General features: G+C 39.8%; 1 protein-coding gene and 1 long non-coding RNA gene across 2 annotated transcripts; one reads left to right on the top strand and one right to left on the bottom strand.

Moving 5' to 3' along the window:
* Positions 1-4958: 4958 nt before the first annotated feature.
* Positions 4959-20270, bottom strand: LOC102306821. Its single transcript, XR_001336608.2, has 2 exons — positions 17559-20270; positions 4959-17329 (listed from the first exon to the last, which is right to left on the bottom strand). It is a non-coding gene; the product is annotated as an uncharacterized LOC102306821 (long non-coding RNA).
* Positions 20271-20326: 56 nt separating this feature from the next.
* Positions 20327-24255, top strand: six3a (SIX homeobox 3a). The gene is made up of 2 exons (XM_005930566.3): positions 20327-21472; positions 23258-24255. Exons 1-2 carry the CDS (start codon positions 20781-20783, stop codon positions 23448-23450), a joined length of 885 nt encoding a protein of 294 aa, XP_005930628.1. The 5' UTR covers positions 20327-20780; the 3' UTR covers positions 23451-24255.
* The last annotated feature ends 1360 nt before the right edge of the window (positions 24256-25615 follow it).

Genomic DNA, 25615 nt, shown 5'->3' with positions numbered 1-25615 from the left:
GATGCAAGATTTTTCTCAAGTCTTGTGTTTCTTAAGGCCTGTGTTTTGTTCTTTGTGAAGTGGGAATACATGGAGTACAACGTGTGGTCTACAGTAGTTTAGCTTCGACAATGAGGTAATGACAACGGGGATATAAATTATAAATCACATATGTCACAGAAAACTACTTCCCTCTTTAAAATAGAACTAACATGTGAAATTTAGGTCACTGAAAGTACAAAACAGCATACTTCCTCTCTTAACTGAAGCCATTTAACCATGCAGAGAATTCATAAGGAATATTCCTTCAGTTCCAGCATTTTCCAAAACTCTGTTGTTTAGCTAGACTGATTCTGAAAAGACCCTTTATGGTTGATTTTTCAATTTTTTTAGTCCTGTGGGCACCACAAGAAAATCTACTCCACTGTACTTCTTTGATACAAATTTCAAGCAAAGCAATCAATTGCTAGAAAGACTAGATTTAAACTACATTTTAGAAAACAAGGTTCTGTAGTTACTGAGTTTCCACTTTAAAAGGATGTTTTATGACTGCCAAAATTTAACTCAGTCTGAGGATCTCTTGGTTTATGTTGTGAAATATGCAGGCAGAAAAATGTATGCCTCAACTATTCAATTTATTTATTTAGAAATACTATGGAAATAATCTTGAATATTTCAAATTGTGAAACCCAAAAATCAGTGCCTCTTGCTCCTTTCTTGGAGAACACCCTCCTCCTGTCACTCTGTATTTCTTCATGTCTCCATTTGTGTCATATATCCCTCAGCTCTTCCTTCTGCTGCTTGTTCTTAACAGTTTGCCTAGAGGAAAATAACATTACACCCTGCTACTGAATGAACTTTTTGCATGTGAGCGTGCACGCATATGCTCAGATGCCAGTGGGTAAGCGATGGTTGGGTATATGGTTGTGCGTGCTTGTAACCAATTCCATTCATGCTCAGTTATTTTCCATGTCTATGTGAACATGCTCATGTGTGCGTGTTTATGAGTATGTGCTTGTGCATATGTGCGCACGTGGAGGAGTTTAGTTGATTGGGGCCGCACCTCATCCTCAATCAACCTTCCGCTTCCTGTCTCACCACACTGACCTGAGCTATTGTCCAGCTACAAGCCACTATGGAGTGCAGCACCTCACCAGGCATTAGCATTTTAATCACAATATGCACGTAAACAATGCAGTGTGACATGAGTGTGAAGCTTGTCGACAAAGAGAGAATGTGTCATTAAAAATGATGCTATTTTTCTAAAAAAAAAAAAAAAAAATCCATCACAATGGAGACCAAAAAACAGAGAACATCCACCCGGACAATATGATAACAGTGTTCTTCTCAGTTAATAAACATTATATTTTACTATACTTCCTGCTTCAGCTTGCCTGCCTTATCTTTCTAACATTAATTTGACTACCTTTCTAGTTCCTCTACAGGCTTTCCAACAAAAGGTTTATCCACACTAACTAGTAACACTTAATCCTTATGGCCATGCCATAGTTTTTCTTCCTAAGATAACTTTATTTTAACTCTTTTATATCAAGTAATTCAGTAAGCCATTTAAGATGAATTAGTAACAATAGCACAGGAAACAATTCAAAAAAGCCTAAATTTTCTTATGTGTAGTGCTTGTGTTGTATTGCTGTGTGTGTTTTTTCTATGCAGGCTCCGCACGAGACTGCTTACTGTCAATCACCTGACACCCACGGGGAGAAATGGAAATCTCTGGCAGAGATATATGTCTGCTTCACATCCATGTTTGTCATGTATCTGGAGCCAGAATGTAAACTTCCATTTATTTACTTTAGGCTCGGTTTGTTTGTTTTTTTACATATTAAAAGCAAATGTTAAAACTTTTACTTTTATAACAGGAATTTTAACTGTAAATGGTATTACTAAACATATAAATTATAGAAGTTAAATTTGTCTCACTGAGACAAATTGTACATAAATTGAATAAATACTAACTTGAGATGCCTATTCTAGCTTGAAGCTTGGTTGGTATGATCATGCATGTTCAAACTTTTTGCATTATGCTTAAATGGCAAATATGACCATCACAAGCATTCAGGGTGACTTAAAGTATGTTTGTGGCAAATGTAAATTCAACATTCACTGTTTCCTGTAACAAATGTCTGGATCTTTATCTAAAAAAATGCTCCTCTGTGTTCACCAGCCAGTAACCTTGTCTGTTTTTAGGTGTTAAGAAGTTATGTGTTGACTTATGCAGCGCTTTTAGGATTTTGCCTGTAAGTGAAGGTGATGCGAGTCAGTTTTAAAAAAAAAAGCAGAAAGGTGCTGAAAGGCTTGTCAGAACTAATAATAAGTTGTTGTTCACTGCAAGTGTGTGGTTTACATGTAGCCGCTGTGTCCATTGTTGATATGATAAATATTAGCGCTGTTTTAAGCAAGCATTAAATTTTATATATTTTACTTGTTTTTTAGGATTCTATTTCATTTCACACAGTGTCTGCTTATCTACTTATACTTAGCGGTCTGAAAGCATTTGGTCATGGTTCAAGCAGATACAAGGGAGCTGGGAATTTGTTTACACAGAAATTTATGTGTTTTGTCTTGCCATGTCATAATGTAAACCCTCCTGAAAAAAAACACTGACATTTGGCAAGAGGAAGATGCAGGTTCCTGCAGCTATAGTGAAAGAAATCCTCTCACTTACATGAAAATCAGCCACTTATAAAAGGAGGTGTCATGATTCAGATGACTCTAAAGCCAAAGAGTTATGACCTGGCTTGATAAAAGTAAAAAAAACAAAAAACATAACCAAGCTAAAAATATGCAGCCTGTCTGAGTGAAGGCAATGAGAAGGAAGATGTGATATCCTCCCATCTTAAAAGCAGTCTTCCTCTTTCATGCCATCCCACTCTCCGATTGGTATAACAGGTAATTAGTGGTGTGTCATGGCCCTGGGGAGCTTAGGAACAAGGAAAAGGTGGGTGAAGAAAGAGACGGGGAGAGTGAGAGAGAGATTTCTGATTACCTGACAAGTTAGGGCTGGAAAGGCTACACTTAGCCCATTAAAGATTTTTTCTCCAGCATGACATTTGAGAGCAGCTGTGAAGCCGCGCGCCACCTTGCCATTTCCCTGTACACTGGGCATCCATTTAGGGACAGGGATGGAGAGAGAGAGAGAGAGAGAGAGAGAGAGAGAGAGAGAGCGAGAGAGAGAGAGAGAGAGAGGGGCCACCAGGCCATCTCAGCAGCACAAATGGATTTCATTCACCAAGGTGAACTATAGTACACTGATAAATGCACTTCCTTGAATGTCAGCAAATGTCACCCGAGAAGCCATTTGCCACCGTTTTAATAGCTTCCCTAGACTTACCGAGGGAGTGACAGAAAGTAAGAAGGTTAGGTGAGCAAAGAAAAATGATGAGTCACATTGAGTGAGAGACAGATAAAGTCAGGGGACAAACAAATGCACATATGCACGGCAAGGCACGGCACAAAACGATAGAGGGATTAAGGCAGGGAGAAAGAGAACAGATGAGAACAAGGTTGGGCTTTTGTCACTTCCACATGATTAAGCAATTAGCTATTTGAGATGTCTCCAACAAGGTGGGGGAACCAGACAGAAGTGGCTATTTAGAACTTAATCCCTCTCGCTTTCTCGTTCCCTCTTTTCTCTCTCGTCGTTGGACTTATCTCCTCATCTGCGTGTGTCTTTTCACCTGCGCATCCTTCTTCTTATTGATGTATTTTGCAATGTATGTATTTCTGTCTGCTTTTCTCTTTCTCTGTGTGTACGTACATACATATACAAGCACAGGCACACACTCACCCTTGACTGTTCAAGCGAGAGCTGGCATCATTAAGTGTAATGTGAGAACCTGCAAGTACAGTTGAGGCCTCTGCTTTCTGAGAACTGTCACACAACAAGACGGGATAAACACACTCAGCCACCTTGAATGTGTCGGTTAAATCAATAAAGGTAAAGCACACTAATTGCTGTTAGTTGGCAGCTTATCATTGTGAGGCTGCTGACTAACCTTTTACCTGTTGCTTCAAGTTCTTCTGTGATTAAAAACTAGAAGCATCAGGTTCAGCTTTCTTATTTGTGCTTCTTTTTTCTGTTTCTCTTCCATGTGCAATCCTTATTTTCCTTGCTCTTATTTGAAGTTTTATATTAAGTATGAAACCTCATTTTGTCTCCATGCACAACTTTTCTGTGCATGCACAAGCGCTTTATGCTTGACTTTAGTATGAACAAATACAGTGTGCGCGAATGTGTGTAGGTTGTTTTGACTGCATGAGGACAACGCTGGCTGCAGCCAATCCTAATCCCCCATTCATTTCCACCAAGCAGTTGCTAAGGTTACAAATTACCTTTGGTGCTGGTAAGTGGTTTCTTTTATGACACTGGACGCCCTAATCCTTTTACTGAATACATATTTCATTTAGGATTAGCACAACAACGGATACAGTTGTTCTTAGAATATTCCAACTCCAGCTCTCTGTTTTGTTCATGCTCATCAGGTACACCACTTGCATATCAACTCTGACTCTCATTTAAAATAACGGAATAAATTAATAAATAAGCCTTTTTTTATTTTAGTCTGCACTTTCTTTTTCTCAGACTAGAGTTATGGGAAAGCCTGAGGGAAGTGAAACTCAATCAGCCAGGTACTGTTAGATAAGTAACAACAAGGCTTTTATCGGGTAAACAATCGATTAGACCACATTATTCTCTTTTACAGATTTCTATGGTGTGTTCAGAGTGTCTTTTTACAGATGCCAACAATGGAGACTGTTTCTTTTCTTTAATACACACCATTTTAAAGCTTTGGATTAAAAAAAAAAGGGAAGGAACTTTTATGTTTTTCAGGAACTGAATTTCCCTGGTGGAAAATAACAAATGCTGGTTTTAGCCGATGGCTGACATACTGAGAATACTTTATGGTGCCTGAGAGGTGTCAGGGGGGCATAACTACTAACAAAACGAGTAGATGCAATTTTATAATATATTTTTATTTTTAACTAAAGAAACATAACAAAGCTCAGATTTGAATACAATGAAAGCAAAGAATACAAATGATGTTTATTCATATGGGACATGTCTTATACAAAGGCAAGTTACATAACCCATAAAACAGCTAAATACAAAATGCAATGCAATACATTTTAATACATTTTACATAGAAAATTAAGTGTTTGCAATGAAGCAAATTATAAAGTGTTTGTTTGGTGAATGAACATCAGTCGGTTGGAAATGCATGTTAGTTGTATGCAGTGCAACTAAATGCTGCATCTGCATGTTTTGTAGGAACAGTTAACACACTACTATCGCATGACATGAGAGCTAAAGAGTGCAAATACAGTAAGACCTACACCAAAAAAACCCGTTTTGGGTCTATTACCATGTGGGGATTTTCAGAGATACAGTGCCATTGTTAATTTTACAAGTTCTGTTTTCTTCTTCTTTGTTAGAACAATCAAATCATCTGCAGCCTCAAAGTCTGTTTGGAGGGGAGACGTTATAAACGGTCTCCTACAGTTGATCCTGATGGAAATGAAAGTGGGGATAGATTCTTTAAAGATCTTGCCTGAACTTGAATGCTCCAGTTCTCCCAGTTTTCAGGACTTTTTTGTTGACCTGGCATGCTTATTAGGATTTCAATCTGAGTCTTGGGCAGGAAATTCAAACACAGAGTTTGATGACAGAGATGAGTTTGTGCCTCTTTCTTCTGTCTTTCTGTTATGTATGATGTCAGTTTTCTTCTAAAGAGAAAGCAAATTTTAAGGCTGACGTAATGACACCAAATACAGTCAGCTGGCTGAGATTACATTATCTACATTATCTGATATCTAACTCCCCACCTAAGTGCCTGAATAACTTACAATTTTGATAATTAGCTGTTGCTTACTGACTGACTGCCTGGCTGCATGACTGATGGCCATATTGACTGGCTGCCTGTCTGTCTGCCATACTGACAAACTCGATGACTATTGAGGCTCAGTCCTGCTATGTGGTGAGATCATCATCACTGGCAAGTGCAACAAAAGACTGATGGGAAGAGGCTGTCTATGTGTGTGTGGGGGTGTGTGTGCAAGTGTGTGATGGCTTCATTCCTGTATTAACACAGTTCTCTCTGTGGATGAGTCAGTAGGCCAAGCCTGACCATCATCCTCTCTCATCTCCCTTTCTCTGTCACACACATACACAAGAAATCAAAAAGCTCTCAGCACACACACACACACACACACACACACACACACACACACACACACACACACACACACACACACACACACAAAATGTAGGCTTAGGGTGAAGTGGTGCTTAGAAGAAGCGAACTTGGGGTCAGGGTAGAGAGAGAGAGACAAGAGAAGGGACAGATAACACTTCTGTGGGAGACACTATGTTTTATTTTCAGTGCATCATAAATGGCTGTTTCCATTGACTAATCCTTTAATTTTAAAACCTGACATCTCCTCTAAACTATTCATAAACTACTCTACATTTTACAATCATATCATAGTTTTATTTTATTCCAGGGCTGACTCTTTTCTTCTGCTTTAAAGCACGAGCTATGAGATAAAGAAAGGAGCAGACACAGAGAAGTGACAGAAAGAGCAGAGCCAGTGTTAGGAGGAACACATGGGGGAGAGGATTTAGTGTAACACCCAGCTGTCTACCTGTCTGTCTGACTGAGGGAAAGTGGGGTTTTCAGTGTAACACAGAGCCAAGCTGTTCTCCTCAGCGGCGGGTAAAAGTGTGTGTGTATGTGTACTCTCCTTGCTTGCTTGGTCTCAGGGGCGCCATGGTGAGGAGGAGATAGGCAGACGACCAAATTCTCTCTCTCTCTCTCACTCTCCTGTCTCCAGTATAGATGTCTCTATATGAACACAAAGCGAAAGAGAGAGGATGAGAGACACAGAGAAAGAGAAAAACAGAGGGAAGGTAACAACAAAACAGACCCTCTCCATGCCAATGCAAAACCCCACTGTACCTCTGTTGGTCTCTCCTTCTGTTTTTGTCTTGTTTCTGTCAGATGAATCTCAATCCCCTGCTTTGAGGATATATGACTTCTCAGCTCTTTCTCTTCTTACAGTCTCTCTATTTCTTAAGTATTTTCTCTTTTATCCCATTTCTCTATTAACCCCTTTGTTGTCCATCTTTTTATCCCACCATCTTTTCTTCCCCTAAAAAAGGGTATATGAGCAGTTTTATGCATTTGTTTATTTATTTTGCTTTTTAGATTCATCTATATGTAGCTGTTCTCTTTGTTAATGTATGGTTTTACATATTTAATCTCACGGGTTATCCTCTATGTGAAATTATTGACTACATGGGTTTTATTTAGCAATATGTGCAGCTGAAAATTCTTAGTATATGAACAGAAGGATAAAACTACCTTTATTTTGGTTTGTAAAGAGTAATTATAAATGTTGTATTAATGTCTTTTAATGTGTTACAGTAAATTTGATTTACTCTACATTCAACTAATGTATTCTATTATAAAGGGACAATGTTAGTTTCCATTTCTTTACATAGTAAAAATATTGTTGATCATGTGATAGTATTTTCCATGTGTACATGTCTTTTTTGTACCCTGCTAGTTTTCCAAACCATGTATAAATCAATTATTTAAAGCAAATGTGACACCAAACTGGTTTTAAAACACGTTGTTATTGTTGTTTTATTAACAAAGCTGTAATAGAAAACTAACTGCAAAAGAAAAAACTTTTTCAATATGGACACTAAATATTTTCCTTGTCTTGTATAAAAAACTACTTTCAATTCAGATCCCCTTGTTAAACTTCACAAACTAGAAAAAAGAAGCTGTAAAGTAAACTGAAATAGCACCTACCTGCCACCTGCAGAGACAGAAGACACACAAGAATAGAGAGCTAGAATGGCAAATACAATAGAGGAGGAAATGTTATCATATACGGCTTCAATGATTAATATTTTACGTGGTTTCTCAAGAGAATAATCTACATCATATAGAGATGCAATTTCCATAATGCACACATCCTCATTTCATTAGAGGAAAACCCTATAAAATGGTTAAAGGCCTGAATAATGATGCAGCGGCAATTAAAATGGCGGATAACCCAGCGGACCTGCAGGCAGTTATCCTTAATGAGATAATAATAATCTCTGCTCTTTTTTTTCTCTTTTAACAACTTACATCATTGTCGTGCTGCTTAAATATGGTTTATGCTCCGGATTCATCAAAAAAAAAAAACTTGATAAGGGGCGTAGGTGGGAGACTGTTTTGTTCATTATGAGGGAGGTCGCTGTCTTTTTTGATGACAAAATTTATTAATGATCAAATGTTTTTAAATAAAGTACAAAAAGTGCATGGGAACCTCTTTATTGGGTGAAACAGCTGAAGTTGTCCTTTATTGTTAGGTATTATTAATCTGATTCTTGGTGTACAATAAAAGTTATTTTTTTGTTTTTTGGATTTTATTTTAAAATGTGTCAGCTGTGATTCTGGAACAAAAAAAACCTTGAAAAAACCTTGAAGAAATATGATAAACTGAAGGGGGGAAAGTGTTGAACAGACAGCCTGCATGTGAGGATATAAATAGACGCGAGACTTCACAAGTCCAAACACAAAAGCATTCTCAGGGAGCAGAGGAGGGATGCAAAGTGCTAAACTCACCAGCACCCAGTGACGTGGTGATACTGGTCGTTTTCCTGCCGGGGGAAGATTTAATAAACGCAGAAAAACAAACACGGTCTGTGCAGTGACGGGGTTGTTGCGAGGTGAGGACGGTGGCACACTGGACACATCCTCCTGTAGGAAGGAAGCGGAGTTGTGGAAAAAAAGCAAACAGGAGCCACGGACGGGTCTCTTTAACCCCGCCGTGAACTCGCGACCCTACCATCCGACTACTTCCCATTACCTCTGCACGACATTTAGCCCACATACCGCAGAGCGCGCACGCACACGCAGCATTGTGTGGGTCTGTTTGGATGGGGTGGAGGGGAGCAAGCGAGGGCGGCGGCGTGCTGTTCATGGAAGGGTCAAAAGAATGAAAACTACCGTGTTCACAGGGCAATTACAAAGTGCGGACGCTGGATGGTCTGTGCAGCCTCAGCCGACAGGGAGAGAAAATATTAGGCTGAAGCAAAAGGATTTCTTAAAAATATTTTTTCTCACTTTTGGCTAATATTAAACTTAAAGTTAAATCTCTTTTATATCTCATTTGATGGTGGATTTAATGGGTAAAATCAACATTGAGTAAAAAACAAACAAAACAAGAACAACCCGTTCTGAAATTTGGAAAAACCTTTCTTTTCTTTTCTTTTCTTTTCTTTTCTTTTCTTTTCTTTTCTTTTCTTTTCTTTTCTTTTCTTTTCTTAACGTCTAATTTTAAATTGTATGATAACGCAAATAGCCTGCCTCAAACCTCATTATAATCTCGATATTATTGCTGCATAACAAGAAATTTATCAAAAAGAAAAGCGTCACTATTTCCCAATCCAATCAATCTAAGTTAAGGCTCGTTATGAGCGTGCTGTACTAGTGCCTCAGTGTGAACTTAGCTGAGTGAATTTTCTGCAAAGAAAAAAGCTCGTTTGGATCTTATTTTGCTTAACAACTAAAAGTCGCATTAAAGCAATAAAATAGTGACGCCTTTGATGACTCCCGTCAGAATTAATTGCTCTGCATACTGCCAGACTGTTTCATTAGGATGTTTACAAATCTGTCATTAGCTGTAAAGACTAATTGTGGGTAAAGTATCAATAACTTTAAGCAATTGTAAATTTAATATTCATCTAATTTGGACTATATAATATTAAGACGTTCTGTTGCGCATTTTTACTTACTGTTCCTGTGCTATTCCGGGTGTTTTGCGACACTTACAGTCTATTGGACATTAGACAGCTTTATCCTATCTGCTGAAAGGCCAGCTGATACGCTACTGTGTCGAGCTCGCAATTTCAACCTATAGTGTTTTCTTCTACATGGCTGTGCCATAAAGGGTTACGTTCTTTTCTGTTAGATGTATATTTTTTCACATATATTTCTTTTTCTCTGATATATAGTCTGTGTCTAATGCTTTTAGATTATTTCTTCTTCTGATGGAGTAAAGCTGCCTCTAAATGTTAAAGATAATAGGTTAACTGAGTGGAAAGGTCGTGGTTGCTTAAGAAGAGAAATGAAGCGGCCACAGGAGACACGACGGAGGGCAGATCCACAACTACAGCTGCCACACATGAATGTTTGATAAGCGGGCGGGATAATGGCTTCTTAAATCAGTCAAACATAAACATCTCCATCACGCTCTGACATCTGCCATCCATAATAATCTAAACCTGAATAATGAATGAACAACAACAAAAACGCTGAAATATCTCAATGCGCCATATAGGAAGGCGGATATAGGTCAAGTTTGTTTTGTTCGGTTTATGTTAGTATTTATGTGCTATTGCAATACTTGCGGTGACTGTCGCTTTGTGGCCTGGGTATCACTTCAGGGTTTTTGTATATGCGCAAGTAAGCTGCACAGAAAAGATTGCAGGTCATATGCAGGCTCCACTGATTTCAGCAGCGTGTGTTTGAGCCCAGTGCATGAAAATATTATGGTTTCAGTAGTAAGGACTGGGTGAGTGCACAGCCCACTAACCTGATACAAACTACTGATACTGCAAAAGCCAATCAGCCTTGTGTGGAGGCAAAATTTACCCCCCACACACTCAGATAGGAAATAATTCGATTGTAGGAATAATAATAATAATAATAATAATAATAATAATAATAATAATAATAATAATAATAATAATAATAATAATAATAATAATAATGTATTTGAGCATTAATAAGTTAAACTAATTTTAATGACAGGCTAAAAAGAAAAAAAAGAAAAGTTGAGAAAATAAAATATTGATGAGATTATATATTAACGGTATGATAGAAGTTGTGTGTCTAATAATGGTCATTTTCTATTTAACCTGTTGCACCTTTCTTTTCCTTTCCTTTCCTTTCTCCCCCCTCCCCCCCTTTCTCTCAGACATCAGCTATTGATCCTGGGAGTCAAATGGAGATGGGTAGCCTACACAAATCAGATTGGACTGGCTCTGTTCACCCGTGAGTAACCGGCTCATCGGTCGCAGCATCCCTCCGTTATTATCTTGTAAACTAATATCTAGTTATAGGACGGTTAGTTCCGTTCCCCGTTTCTGATTGGCTGCTACGGTGACGTATTCGATAAACACACACCTAAGACTGTGTAAAAACAAAAGTCACGACACCTACGCCTAATCTTAGCTACATAAATCTACATAGATTTTCGGGAACAATTAGGTAAATAGTTCAGCAACTTCTTTTCTTCTTCTTTCCCCCTGCACACTCGGATGAATGCAGGTAACTTAAAACACCATGTAGCTGCAGTTTTGTCCACTGGGTATTCCATTAAACTTCTTCAAAGGCTGAGTGGCCAAACAATAAATAAATATTGCAGACTGTACTTACTAGACTTTGCATAAATATAAGTTACTTCGGATTAAATATTTATGTTCTCCAAGTGGAATCATATTTAAGAGTCGTCTAGTAGCCTCATCATGAACTTATATAAGGCAAGTCTGTTTCTCTGAGACTTTTTATTCGTTTAATTCATTCAAATAAACTTTAATATGCACCTGGGGCTGTCAAAGCAGCTGTGTTGTTAAAGTAGTTATTTCACATTAATATTAATATCCTTGAAGTGGAGTCCAAGTGGGAGAGTACCCTTAGATTATTTTCACAAAATCCCTTAAAGCAAAGTAATCGCTATAGTAGGCTAAATGATTTTAATGCAAGCCAAATCTATCCAAATATACAAGCAAAATAGGTAAACTTCTAAATGCGATTGTGCCTCACATAAAACCAACCCATATTTCTACTTCTGCCGAGAAAAAAACCTTCATGATCCAACTTTGAGACTGTTCTTTCTCTGATATGCTACCTTCCTGCTTGCCCGGGCACTCTGTGCATGAATTGTTCTCCACAACAATAATTACAGCCGTGGAAGCAGACAATCCCATGCACACTGAGCGGATATGACATGGCCCACCTCTTTTACACTTCATGCCTACCTCAAACTTGACTTGGGGGTAAACGGGCAATCGAGAGGAGTAATGTCAAAAGCTGCAGTCAAGGAGAGGAGAGGACAGGGGAGAGAGAGGGGGAGAGCGAGTAAACCAAATTATGCCGCAAGCTAAGGAAGCCAATTTGAAACAACGGAAAAAGCCAAAGGATATTAACATGTTATTTGATCCTAGCAAGAGATTAAGAATAAACGGGAAATGTATCTAGATATTAAAAAAAAACAACAACAACAAAAAAACTCAGAAACCGAACCAAGTGCAAGCTCAGTCACAATAAACATTCAAAAACAAAACAAAAAAAAACCCTCCACACAAACACAAAAACCTATGACAGTCCAAGTGAAACAGGATATGTGTTCATTGTTCTACAGGTGAGCTTGACACGAAGATGATCGTTCTCCTAAACTGCAAAAGAATTCATGGAAAATGGAAAATTTAGTTTAACAAGTTATAAATTAAAATTAAAATGTGAGCGAGAAAGATGCTAGGTGCATGCTTCGCTATCACACAATCATCCAAACAATCAGCATGTGACACGGAAATATGGGTTAAACTGTGACTGTGACCTTCACATAGTCACGCGAAAGGGGAGGGTGGATTACTCAGTCTGGATCTATAGATTTCTTACATTACTCTATTACAAACTGAAGCATCAATTAGAGTTTTATCCACTGAGGAAATTAGGCTCTGTAGGTTTTGTTGATGATGAAGGGCTATTCTATTGTGAGAGAGGCAGCAACTGCATGTACTAGAGCACTGCATACTGGTTAAACTTATGGCAAAATCCAGCATCTTATATTGTGGAATGCAATGCAGGTAGATGACAGGTTGAAGTTAAATACAAAATTTAGATTGTTAAACCACGATGTGCTGCCAGAACAATTTTAGGTTCTTGACATCTAAAGTCTAAAGTCACTGGAAGGACGGGCCACAGTTCTTCCGAAAGTTCTTTGCTCATTTGATGTTTTGTCAGTTGATGTCTGTGGAAGCAACTGCATATGATTCGTATGATTTTCATACTCTGCAAGCCATCCAGGGAGCCCTCATGAACTTTGGATGGGGGCAACATCATCCTGGAATGGTCCACTTTCATCAAGACAGAACTGTGTCGTAAAGCTAAAAGTGTTCACTCAAAACAACTCTGTATTAATATACTGCAAATGTTCCCTCTAAAGGGACAAGTGGAACCAGATTGTGCCAGTAAAGCGCACCCCACAGCATACCAGAGCTGCCAGTCCCCTCACGGAAGGGTCAAAAGTTCATGTTTTTCCTTTAATATGTCACCTGTCTGTATTTATAAAGCTTGTCTTATAAAAAAGATAAAGAACCCTAACCAGGCTCCCAAGCAGCCACAATGTAAATGTACTTCACTGAGTAAAAAAATCTTGTGGTTACAGTTTTATTCTGTAAAAGTGGAAAAGAAGTGTTAGCACAATTTTTCCACTATCAAAAGTAATACTGCAGTTATTTAGATTACACCTTTCGCTGATGTACTGGGATTTTATTGCTGTATAACTGCTGTGGAAGTAAAACATAAAAACATAAAACATGCATGACTTCCCACTAAAATGAAGGATTAATTAAAAAAAAAAACAGCACAAAATGAAAGTATTAAAGCAACAGTACCACGTGTTCAGTATGTGAGTATTTAAACTTTCTGTTATGGATGTACTGAGTTTACCTGTATTACGTCAATGAAAAATTAACTGGGGGCTGGAGGTGAAAGCTGCATCATTACATAATATCTTCAAATGATCATGTATTTGGGTGTAACATATTCTTCTTTAGGAGTGTTACATAGCTATAGTTGTCAAATCAATGTAACGTAACTGAAAACAAAATAACTGCATGAAAGTTAAAAAACTTTTCACCCGTCTTATGTGTATTTTTTTCTCATTCACATCTCTACTGCCATATCACTAGCTCGCAAATAAGTGGCTATTTCATTACTGAAATGTTAAAATGGAAAAGGTCATCTGCGGAGCATGTGGCCAGCCCAGCAGCATCTAAACAGGGGTTAAAAAGGCACTACGTGGCCAAAGTGTTGAGTAGCCTCGACTGTGTGCATGCTGTCTGTGGTATCCACATCTCTCACATTAGTAAGCTTTGAGAGCGACCTGTCAGCCACAGTAATTACAGCTTGTCAGCTCCTGTGACACCGGGCTAAAGGGCCATCTCCGCAACTCCTATCTGCATCTCAGAGACTGAGCGCTTAATCAGCCTAGACAGGCAAATCCAAAACAGTCAGATTTTTTTTTATGTAATTCTGTACATATTTTTTAAAGTACCAATCTGGTTATACTGTTAGTTCTATACAGGACAATTTGAGATCTACACATGCAGATTAATGAAGATTCTTCAGGGGTTAGGTGCTGGGAGATAAGAGTGCTGTGAGAGTAGGGGGTTGCTTTGCTTTAAAAAATTGTTCAGCTGTTTAAAAAATAAAATAGGAAAACGTATAAGGCAAGGTGAGCATCATATGTAGCGCTTGGGGCAATGCATTCGATATGCAGCCATTATATTTATTTCTCTGTTTCTCTGTCTCCAAATCAGCCTATCCACCTGGAAGAGTGAACACGAGGCCTCCTCCAGCGCTGTGTCATATTGCTGCACATCTGTAACACGGAGGACCAGGCGCCTGAGCGGTTAAACCGCTGCTGGAAAGGGCGCCAAGAGAAAATGCGCATTAAATACGTTGTTGACGGTATGAAGAAAGGGATTGTGTAAGTAATGACATTACTTAAAAACCTTCTTTTCCCTTTATAACAGATATGGAAATCAAACTGTTTTCTGTCACTTTTACCAGCAGGTGATAAAGTGCCAACAACCGTGAGAATATAGTTTGGGCCACTTTATCACCTGCTGGCTGCTGGTGGATGTAGATTTGGCAAAACAAAGTGTACATTATCGTGTGCAAACATATTTGACTTTACTTTTCTGTTTATTTTATCTTACAGTCTGTCAGATAACCACTTCTCAAAGCTAGAGGGTACAAATGCAAATTTTCCTTCGCAAACGAAGAATCAAAAGTTGGATTTTGGTTTTAGTCCTTCCTAAAATTTGGTGTTCCCACCTGTTTTTTTCCTTCTTTCTCTCTCTCTTTTTTTTAATAATGACTGGCGATGAGGGAGAGACTAGACGAGTCTAATTGATTTTTAAGTGGTGTCTCTGTGGTCTAGAAGAGCAAGAGGGGAGTCCACTTCAGGGAGCTGCCAAACTCCTCTAGTTTGTACCTGAATTGAGGGGCAGTGATGTGTTGCTGATGCGGCTCAACAAGCCTCACTAGGGGCCAGACGAGGGGTGGACAGAGGGGCCAGAGCCCGATCTGTCCTCGGTGCTCTCGTGGGGATGGAGGGTGATTATAAATGAACTTACTTCTGCAGGGGCAATAAGCTGACATGTCAAGCCTCATTCACCAAACAATAGAAGACATATGGTTTGTAATACCTGCACGCAAACACAAACACCCTCTTACGCCTATGTCTTGTCTCAGAACACACTTCTAATGACTGTTTTTTTTCTTTATCGATTAAACACATTTTAAGTAAATATATAGCCTACGTATAATTTTACGTTGTAGTCCAATATGTGTTAATCTACATGGAGAAAAGCCCTTTTGCACAAATTTAAATATATAATGAAAACATTTGGATTCCTAACGCCATATTCCATGAAGAGGAGACGTACCCACACACAAACATGTACACATACACACTGCATGCATGCATCATAGAACCGGGCCTGCAGAGAAAAAGCAACACTCCCTGAGTGAGCGGAAGAAAAGGAGGTGGGGGAGAGGGAGGCCGGCTTGCAGCTCCACTCTTCCAGGGTCTCACACACAAGATCCGGGCGCACGGCTCCATTGAGAACGAGGAGGCTTTTGCATGGAGGTTCATTAGAAGTAACGAGTTGACACAAGGTAAATCTTAATGTTGAGGCGCCTTTCTCTACCGGCCCGGGGAGGAGCCCTCATTAACTGTCGCTAACAACCCGTGTAAATACACTGATTGGACAGCTCCGATACAAGCTCCCAGCCCTGCCAGGAAGTCCCCCTAATGAGACCACACAATAAAAACAATAAAAGAAAGGAGGGAGAGAGAGAGAGAGAGAGAGAGATGTTAAAACTTTTGTAAAAGCTTTACTATTAAAGTTGGAGCCACGTTTACAGATCAGTCACATTTGCTGTGAAAAAATGTTTTAAATTCAATCATGGCGTTTTTCTGTTTCTTTAAGTTTAAATTTAGACACTATTGTGCGTCGTGCATGTATCTGCAAACGTAAACAGAGGTTTTGCCTATTGCTTACGTGATCACAAGTTGTTATTGAGTGGCTGTTTTAAGATATTGCAACCGACTTAATTGTTTTGGCGCTTGAGTTCACTATGGAATGAACCAAATCGTAACAGCGTCACATATGCAGGTCTAATGTATATTTTTAATGCTTTTAAAAAATAGAATGCAGTTGTTAAAGCTGCTGACTATATGCTTTAATCGTATTTTTGCACTGCAAAAAATATCCAATTTGTTTTCATTTCGTAAAAATTTCCTCATATGCGGTAAAAAAAAAAAAAGAAGATATATTCCAGTGGCACAAATTTTATGCATAGCATTTTTTTTAAAGAAAGCGGTATAATATTTCTAAAGAAAGCGGAGTTCTGCATTTCTTGTACTAACTTAAAATTTTCACGAGAAACTTTAAACAGAGGCAGACAAAGTTATATCAGATTGAGATGTCTCCTTCTACATCCTTCTCCCAAATGTATGATAGAGCCATTCATTTTCCCCAAAATAACCCCGTATTTTTAAAACTTAGTGCTACATTAAATGCCACCTTTAGACTGATACTTTTTACAGTGTGGGGAGAAAGCAGCGACTCCGTACCCTGGACTAGCCAGCAAAGGGATGGAGGCGATTGTGCGCCCGTCCCGACAGCATCACACATCTGCTCTGCAAAGACAGATCTCCCCGATTCTCGGTGAGAGAAAAGTCAGATAACACCAAATGTAACTTTTCTGATCTAAAGGATAGATTAGCCTCATATCAAGGTCTGTTAAGTTTTTTTTATGCTTAATTCCATATTTTTGTTTAAATAAATGAATTGTACGCAAAAATAATGACTCGACAACGTCGCAGACGGAACTTACAGACGTTGCAGCTCGATTTCCATCCTACTTTTGGACAAACTGACCAGTGAAATAACCGTGAAGCGGTGCCATCTCCAACGACAGCTTCCAAGCTCAAATGGTGACCGCTCGTTGACTGGAGCCAGCTTACAGCCCTGCAGGAGACAAGAACGAGCAAGGTGGGGGGGAAAGGTAATTCCTAATATTCTGAGAGAAAAACACAAGCGTTGAGTTTCCACGTGATTAAAATAAAATTGCATTTCTCTGTTGGCAGGATAATAATAAATGCATCCTCTGACGCGTGCGAAAATAAATTCAGCAGAAACTAGACTGCCTTGTTCTGAGAAAAAAGCAAAGGAGAAAACCTTTTTTTTTTGTACGTACCAGTCATTTCTCCAATGTGTCTGTGTAATGTTGAGATGAATCCAGGATGGAGCAGTAGGCACATGTGCCTCTCCTGTGTTTGCCAGGAGGGGTGTGCTGCCTTTTCTGGGAAGCTTCTGCCAAACCGGGGTCAACGAGGGAGCAAAAAATAAAACAAGACCCTTTCTTTCGTGCCTTCTCTTTCCCTCTTACCTTTTACAGTCAACACCTTTTCTTTCTTTCTCTCATCCGGTCCCCTTCTCCCTCTCTCACTCCCAAACGTGACGTAACATCAGCTTTGTTTATTTGCTCCCCTTATTGGAACAGACAGAAAAAGAAAAATAACTACTTAATGGAGATTAACGAGCACTTTTAGACGCAATATGTTCCGATAAGACTAACATATCGTGTTCAATGAACAGTATTACCCTATTATATTAAGAACTTAAAAAAACACAGTAGTAACTTGTTTTATTTATACAAAACTTTTCTACACAAAGTTTGACATTCCATTTAACGCTCTGCCAAAAGGAATGGGAAGCGAGATCCGGCTGCTTAACAGACACGGACGCCTGTTCCTGCTTGACCAGCATATTTCCAGTTTTTAGCATGCAAAATGCTGTTTGTGTTGTCTTGTTTGGAGGTTTAGGCTGTAAGTAAACGGAGAAGACGCTAAATGCTCAATGTGCATTCAGAGCTCTCGTCCCCCGCTGCTAGGAACATTCAGCAAGCTCTCGGATAAACACACAATTACGGCAGGTGAATAAACTTGTTTGGGAGGTGTTAATTACATGCTTAACGTAAACAAAAGCCATGTAAAAGAATGTGAATTACCAGTGGCTTTTCTCCTTCAATCCCCATTCAGGTTTTACATTTCACCTCTAGTCTTTTCTAAGAGTGATTTCCGAATTGCCTGCGAGGGCTACTCCCAAACAAGGCTCCTCCAAAACATAATGCTACATAATACCTGCAGCCTTGGGTTGAATGGTGATCAGCTAAATTGGTACACCAGGAACCCGGTCAGGTAGGAGGCTTTGCATATTTGGAGAAATGCTGCTAAGCCCGCACTCTCAACTTCATGTTGGGGTCATGCATGTGTGTATATGTGTGTGAGAAAGAAAGAGAAAGAGGAGGGGGTATAGGCTAGGAGGTTAGTTTTAACACCAGCATGAAAATACCAGCCTTTACTTCCAGTCCACAGAGCTTTCCAACGGGACCAATTCAAGTGCCACTTGGAATTAGTCCTCCTGAGGTTCGTATAGGACAGCAGTGGGCAGGTTTGATCCCATACTCTACCCTGCCCCCACACGCACAAACACGCGCGCAAACTCCAGAAGCAACACACGAACCAAACGCCTGACCCTGCTGCAAGATCATCACAACGCCCACTCTGCATCACATACACCTCCAGACACAGACACTCGCAGCCCACTCCTGCACGCACATGTTCGCACGAGTTAAAGCACTGCTTTACCTAAAACGCGTTTTAGTGCGCCAGTGTTGGCTAATTGCTCGGCGGCAATCACGTTGTTTAAGCGCGTCAAGTAAGGTTTGTGGTGGACATAAACAGGCAGCACTGACTATACATGCACATTGAGGTACTCACTGTCCCTCCAAGCTTGAAGTCGTTGGTCAGCCGGGAGAATGTGTAACTCGGAGAGAGGAAAGGGAACGTTTTGAATTCCTGAATGATTTTGTAGAAAGGCGGCTTAGGATCATTATGTCAGCTTTGCTGAGGGTGGATTAAGCGAAGTCTAGATTCTATGCCCTGCATACGGCTCTTGCACAATGTGAGCACTGTTCGTGTTAGACTGAATTCACACTATTTTAACACCCTATAAGCTCTGTCTAAATATGAAGCCGGTTTAGCCATAAACATGAAAATCACACCGCCGTGGCTACCACTACTACCTCTAAAAGCCGAGTCCTATGACTGAATGTGGACATTGATCATGTCCTTGCCACTAGATCAAATAAATGAAATAGCTTTTATGTCCCCAAGAAGCTTTCATGTTGCCATTTGATTGTAATTCCAATACTAGCCTAATAGTTTTAATTAGGGCCGGGCCATAAAAAACGCGATAAACTGTTAAAAGGGCGATGCCACTGGCAAATTAGTTTTCCCACTACAATGCCGTGATCTTTGTTCAATCAACACAATGCTGCGCGTCGATATTAATTTGTAACAATAAATTCTGTTGGTTGGAGAGAAGGCAACGGGCAGGGGGCCAGGACTGCACCCAGCGTCCCAGAGGCAGGGCCGGGGACAGCAGGAGGGGGAGCGGCATCACTGCAGTATACCCCCGGACAAGTACCCACCCATCACAAAGTGACCACACAGAACAGCTAGGCCGAGTAAAGTCATGCGCGGATTATGTCATACAAACATGCAGTTTTTTAGACCATCGACGGATCCAGGGCAAAAAACAAACAACAAACAGAAACAAAAGACAAAAACCCTCAAAGGCTTAAGGGACCACACCATATTTTTTTGTTTTTTCAAAAGAAAAAATAATGTAAAGCGATTACTTGTATCTATGAAAAGGAAAATGTAACCCAGAAGACTAACGCTTTCATTTCCGTCGCACAAAAATGAATGGAGTGATCAAAAGATTCTAAAAAGTAGCTACTATAGGAAAAACTATACAAAAACAATGTGCAAATTGACTCGCTTCTATTCAAAACGTGTATTCCCGAGTTGCAGTCATTGGTTGTCCATTTGTCACCCATTTAAAGCTCCCTCTGCCTCCCTCCCTCCCTTCCCGTCTCTGCTAAGCATCTCCAGTCTACATATCTTCTTTAGCTTTAACGAGCCTCGTTAAGATCGCAATAATATTCCACCCTCTAATTGCTCATTCCATTCAGCAGATAGGCGAGCATTGGCTTGTGCCTGATGCGCGCGATGCGGTGGGAGGGTTGCTGTGGAGATCGGAGACTCTGATAACCCCCCGTGCATGCTGCACAAGTGGTGAAAGCCTCGCGCTACGTACTGGCTAATGATTGGCACGCTTGACAGTGATTGGCAGGGCTGCCATGACAACGCTACAACGACACCAAGAAGACCAATAGAAAAGGGAAACAAAATGTTTCAATGCTACACTCAACGGCGGATTTAGGGGGGAGATATTATGAGGCTGGTGTCATTAGGCGATAGCCATTGAATCATTCAATCTTTTTTACTTGCCGTATTTTTCGGTTTTTCCCTTTTTCTCGATAATTTTCTTTCTCTCTCAGGTCATTTCCATGGTTTTCAGATCCCCTTTAGAGCTTTATCCCTCCCATTTCTTCCTGCCAAACTTCGCTGATCGCCCTCTGCTCCTGGCGAACAGCGCTCCCACCACCAGGTCTCCAGAAGACTTGTCCATGTTTCAACTACCGACCCTCAACTTTTCCCCGGAGCAGGTGGCAAGCGTCTGTGAGACGCTGGAAGAGACCGGGGACATCGAACGGCTGGGCCGCTTCCTCTGGTCCTTGCCTGTGGCTCCGGGAGCGTGCGAGGCGATCAACAAGCATGAGTCCATCCTGCGCGCTCGGGCCGTCGTGGCGTTCCACACGGGGAATTTCAGAGACCTCTACCACATCCTGGAGAACCACAAGTTCACCAAGGACTCTCATGGCAAACTGCAGGCCATGTGGCTGGAAGCTCACTACCAGGAGGCCGAGAAGCTCCGCGGTCGTCCCCTCGGACCTGTCGATAAGTACCGGGTACGGAAGAAGTTTCCGCTGCCTCGGACCATCTGGGACGGCGAGCAGAAGACGCACTGTTTCAAAGAGCGGACACGGAGCCTGTTGAGGGAGTGGTACCTTCAGGACCCATATCCAAATCCCAGCAAGAAAAGGGAATTGGCTCAAGCCACTGGACTCACTCCCACACAGGTCGGAAACTGGTTTAAAAACCGGAGGCAAAGAGACAGAGCTGCGGCTGCCAAAAACAGGTTAGTGACTTTTCTGTGTGCCGTCGAAACACGAGTATGCACACAAGTTTGTCTTTAATGCACATTCAAAAGAAAATGCGAGCTTTTTAAAGCCTTATATTGCGATTGGAGACTGTCTAGGAAAAAAGATAAGTCTGGCTGTCAGGTGGAGGGACTGCGCTGCGGCGACATTTTGTTATCAAACCCGGATAAACGTCGAAAATATTCCTTTTGTAGATCTCCAGAGTTCTCCTAAGCATAAAAACTTCACTATTATTATTAAAAATTAGCTTTTAAACATTTTTTGCAGATTGATCATTTTTAATGTATTTTAAATTGAATGCAAATTGTATTTAAGAATGAAAAATACAATTAATCTAAAGTTTGGAATTTTAAAAAACTGACTAATAAAATAATACAAACACAAACTACATTTGTTGTCAATCTTGATAAGAGATAATTGAGCCGAGTTCTTTTTAAACAGAAACTCCTTGTTTATATTTTTACAAGAGGCGAAGCATTCTTGCAACATATGAAGATTATTGAATTTATATTTAGAAAAACCATCCGCTGCAGGATTTGTTTAATTTTACAACTATTTCGCTTGTAAAATTGTAAACAACCTAGTGAATTATTTCAATCAGCTGAAATAAAAACAGGACAGTGTTTAGTTTTTTAAAAAAAAAAAAAAATTATTCTAAAGTTAAATCGTCTTATCTTTACATTTAAACACATATTAAATTGTTAAATTTAGTAAATGTATTTATTTATTTATTTATTTATTTATTTATTTATTTATTTATGTGTATTGACCAATTTAAGTTCTTAATGCAAGCATTAAGCGTTTTAACATCAAATGTTGCTTAGTGTTGTTGAACTCAACGACTATCTCAAAAGATAATAACGTTATTATTGATATCTGAGCATGCGTAGAGAAAAACATCTGAAGACATGGGCTGTATTCATAACATTAAGTGTGGTATCATTCCACTGAAATGCCATAATTGATTAGAAAATACTTTGGAGAGCACTAAGCCATATGAACAGTACTCTAATATTTTTGCTAAATGAATAGATATATTTCCAGGCTGACATTATCCCCACGCGATGGAGTTATTATCATGAGTGGATTGGAGATAAACATTTAGGATGATTGGAGTAACCTGGATCTCGACGTCACTCATTCATACACGTCCCCTACCATCAGACTAAAACACATCTGTGCCAAAGGCTCACGGCAGTTTGTCGTTGTGAGAATACCCATATTTTATTTCAAACAATGATATATAATTATTTTGGGGTTTTAGGCGTGCAAAGTCCTGTTGATGAGCATGAATACACGTGTGCAGAATGAAGAAATAATAATAAACGCTGAACAAACTCAGAGCAGTAACACAGATTTCCAAATGGAAAATGTCTTCAAAATGCCTATATCAAAGACAGCAAGTTGGATTTGAAGCTTCCCTGCACTGGCAACATGGATCAGTTATATTCCAAAGTGTTGACTAGGACGTTGATCTCTAAGAAAAAAAAAAATTAAGTTAAAAAACAACAACAACAACAACAACACAGCCCTAGTATTTCATCCAACGTTTGGTAGTCTAAATAGTGATGTGTTTTGTCCCCTGAAAGCTGGCTATTTGATAAAAGCACGCATGCATGCCTGGGGCCGGCAGGGGGAAAGAAAGGCGAGTTTGAACCCCTATTTTGCAGGAGGAGGAGGGGAAGGGGGACATTCTCAGGTCTAATTGCCATTTCTCTCATTTTTTCTCTTTTTCCCCCCTCCTCGTTTCTTTTCTTCTCCAGGCTCCAACACCAAGCAATAGGACCAGCCGGTATGAGGTCCCTCTCAGAGGCCGGTCTCACCCCTCACAGCTCGGCAGAGTCGCCTTCAACCGCGGCAAGTCCCACCACCAGCGTTTCCAGTATGACAGAGAGAGTTGATACTGGGACGTCCATCCTGTCCGTCACATCCAGTGACTCGGAGTGCGATGTATGATACGGAGAAAAAAAACACAAAAACAAACAAAAAGAGAAATATTTACAGGGAAAATGGACCTGAGAGGAAGAAAAAAGACTATGAAATATCGCGGATGAAAAAAGGACCGATTGATATAAATATTAAAATAAAAAGAGTTAAAAGCACGTCGGGTTTTTTTTTGTTTTTTTGTTTTTTTATTATTAAAAAGCGCTTTCAAAGGACCCACGCCTCCCCCTCCTCTTCATCCCCCCACACCACCACCACCACCATACTACTAGACTACTTGCATGATGGGTTTTTTTTTTTTATTTTATTTTATTTTTGATTTTGTAATCAGGGAAATAATCCTGAATGCAAGATTTTCCATCAGGAACATCGATCAGAGGGAATAAAACAGATCGTCTTGGTGTTTTCGTCGCACCTTTTCCCATCTCCGGTTCTAGTCCAAGTGATGATGATGATATGACGGTGAAGCAGCCGCCATGCAGACAAGATGCAATCCTGTTTTTACTTTGTGTTCATCAGACAATCATTTTAAGTCGTAAGCACCTTTTTTTAATACACTTCTGTCACTGCCTGTGGGGTACATGGTCAAAAAATGTCGAACAGAACCGTTTATGACTGTATCAGAATTTTATTTTCGAAATTTTATATTGAATTATGTATATCTCAAATAATGCGATCATTCTCCCGGTCTGTAATATACGTGTAGAAATATGCTTGTACATAATTATTGCTCTCCCCCGTGTCATCCTCTTTTCTATCCCTTCCTCACTTTTCTTGACTTGGTGTTCCTACATAAAATATTTGTCAAAACTTAAAACTGAAGTGCTGTAGGCGTTTTTGTTGGTTTTCTTTGATTATGGGTGGGTTGTTAATGGCAAAAAAACAGAAACAAAACCAAAAACATATATATACTCTTCCGTCCACCGGGGTCACTCTGAGCGCTTATTTGCATTTGCCAATGTCATTTCCCTTTCATCGCGTAGTTATTATGTGTCTTGTAGTTACGACTCTAAAGATCAAACGCACTATTCATTTTGCTATACCTCTTTGCATGTTGATGTCTGTATTTCCATCCGATTACGGATAAGGACAGTGATAAGTGGCTAAACACATGTTCATATTGGATCATTATTGGATTGGATTGTGGAAGCATTAATGCTCATCGTGGCTTATCCAGCCTCGGAGCAGGTTATTCAGTCAGGGGGCTGGTCTCACCTAAAATTAGTTTGATTTCATTTCAAGTACAGTGTTAACTCAGGATTTCATTATTTGTATCGTCTTGGCGTAGACAGCTTGGTCGTGTGCAGCGACAAAAACAGCACAACGCTGTAATTCAGTTTTAAGTTTGTAATTTTATTTTCCAAAAGAAGACGTCTGCTTTATTTTATGATTACACCCCTGGCTCAAACGTATATGATGCAGGCAAAATCGCCTATATGACTGCCTCAGTCTCCAAATTCTGGCAAATGTCAACGTCATGCAGCACTTAAAAATGTGAGTGCCATTTCCCCTTTTGTTTACCGTTGCTAGTGAATACAGAAATTAAGTAAACGCGCCATTAAATGGGCTAATCACGATGGGACTCCTCCCCTGTCCCAATCTCCCATTGTGGCCCCTGAAAAGAGCTTTTCTTCCTCGGACGAGAACCATTTCCCCCTCCAAAAAAAGGCTTTCTCTCCTGCAGTCCCTTTGCATCCAAATCCCCAACCAATTATTCTGCAGACTAGAGCAGATTTGCCACAGGACACTGTTGCACGAACTGCAGTTTTGGTGGAAACACTTTCTCAGAGATTTGTTTCCTAGAAGCAGCGCTCGGGCTCTCCCCATGTAAATGTGCTACACGCAACTCTGTGATACGAATCGAGTCTGTGAGTGCTGCGGTGGTGTCTTTAGTAACAGAAAGTAGGACAGTAGCCACTGTTTGGTACGGAGAAACCGCAGGACTTTCAGAAACTGAACACTGGCATAAAACCTGCGAAGAGGACTCCAGCAGTGTAAACTTCCATTTATTTAATCATGACAGATTTCTCTCTGATTTTAATAAGAGAACTAAAGTTTCCTTTTTCCAGCACCCGTTATTACCTGTGGTGTTACAGATGATTCGCAGATCACTACCAGGATATTTTATTTCTTTCCTTTTTATTACTTTTTTTGTAAAAAAAAAAAAAAAAAAAAAA

Source organism: Haplochromis burtoni, unplaced genomic scaffold, assembly GCF_018398535.1.
Source record: "Haplochromis burtoni strain Fernald_Lab_line unplaced genomic scaffold, NCSU_Asbu1 Contig_46, whole genome shotgun sequence".
Lineage (NCBI taxonomy): Eukaryota > Metazoa > Chordata > Actinopteri > Cichliformes > Cichlidae > Haplochromis > Haplochromis burtoni.
This window is presented reverse-complemented; position numbering and strand designations above follow the sequence as displayed.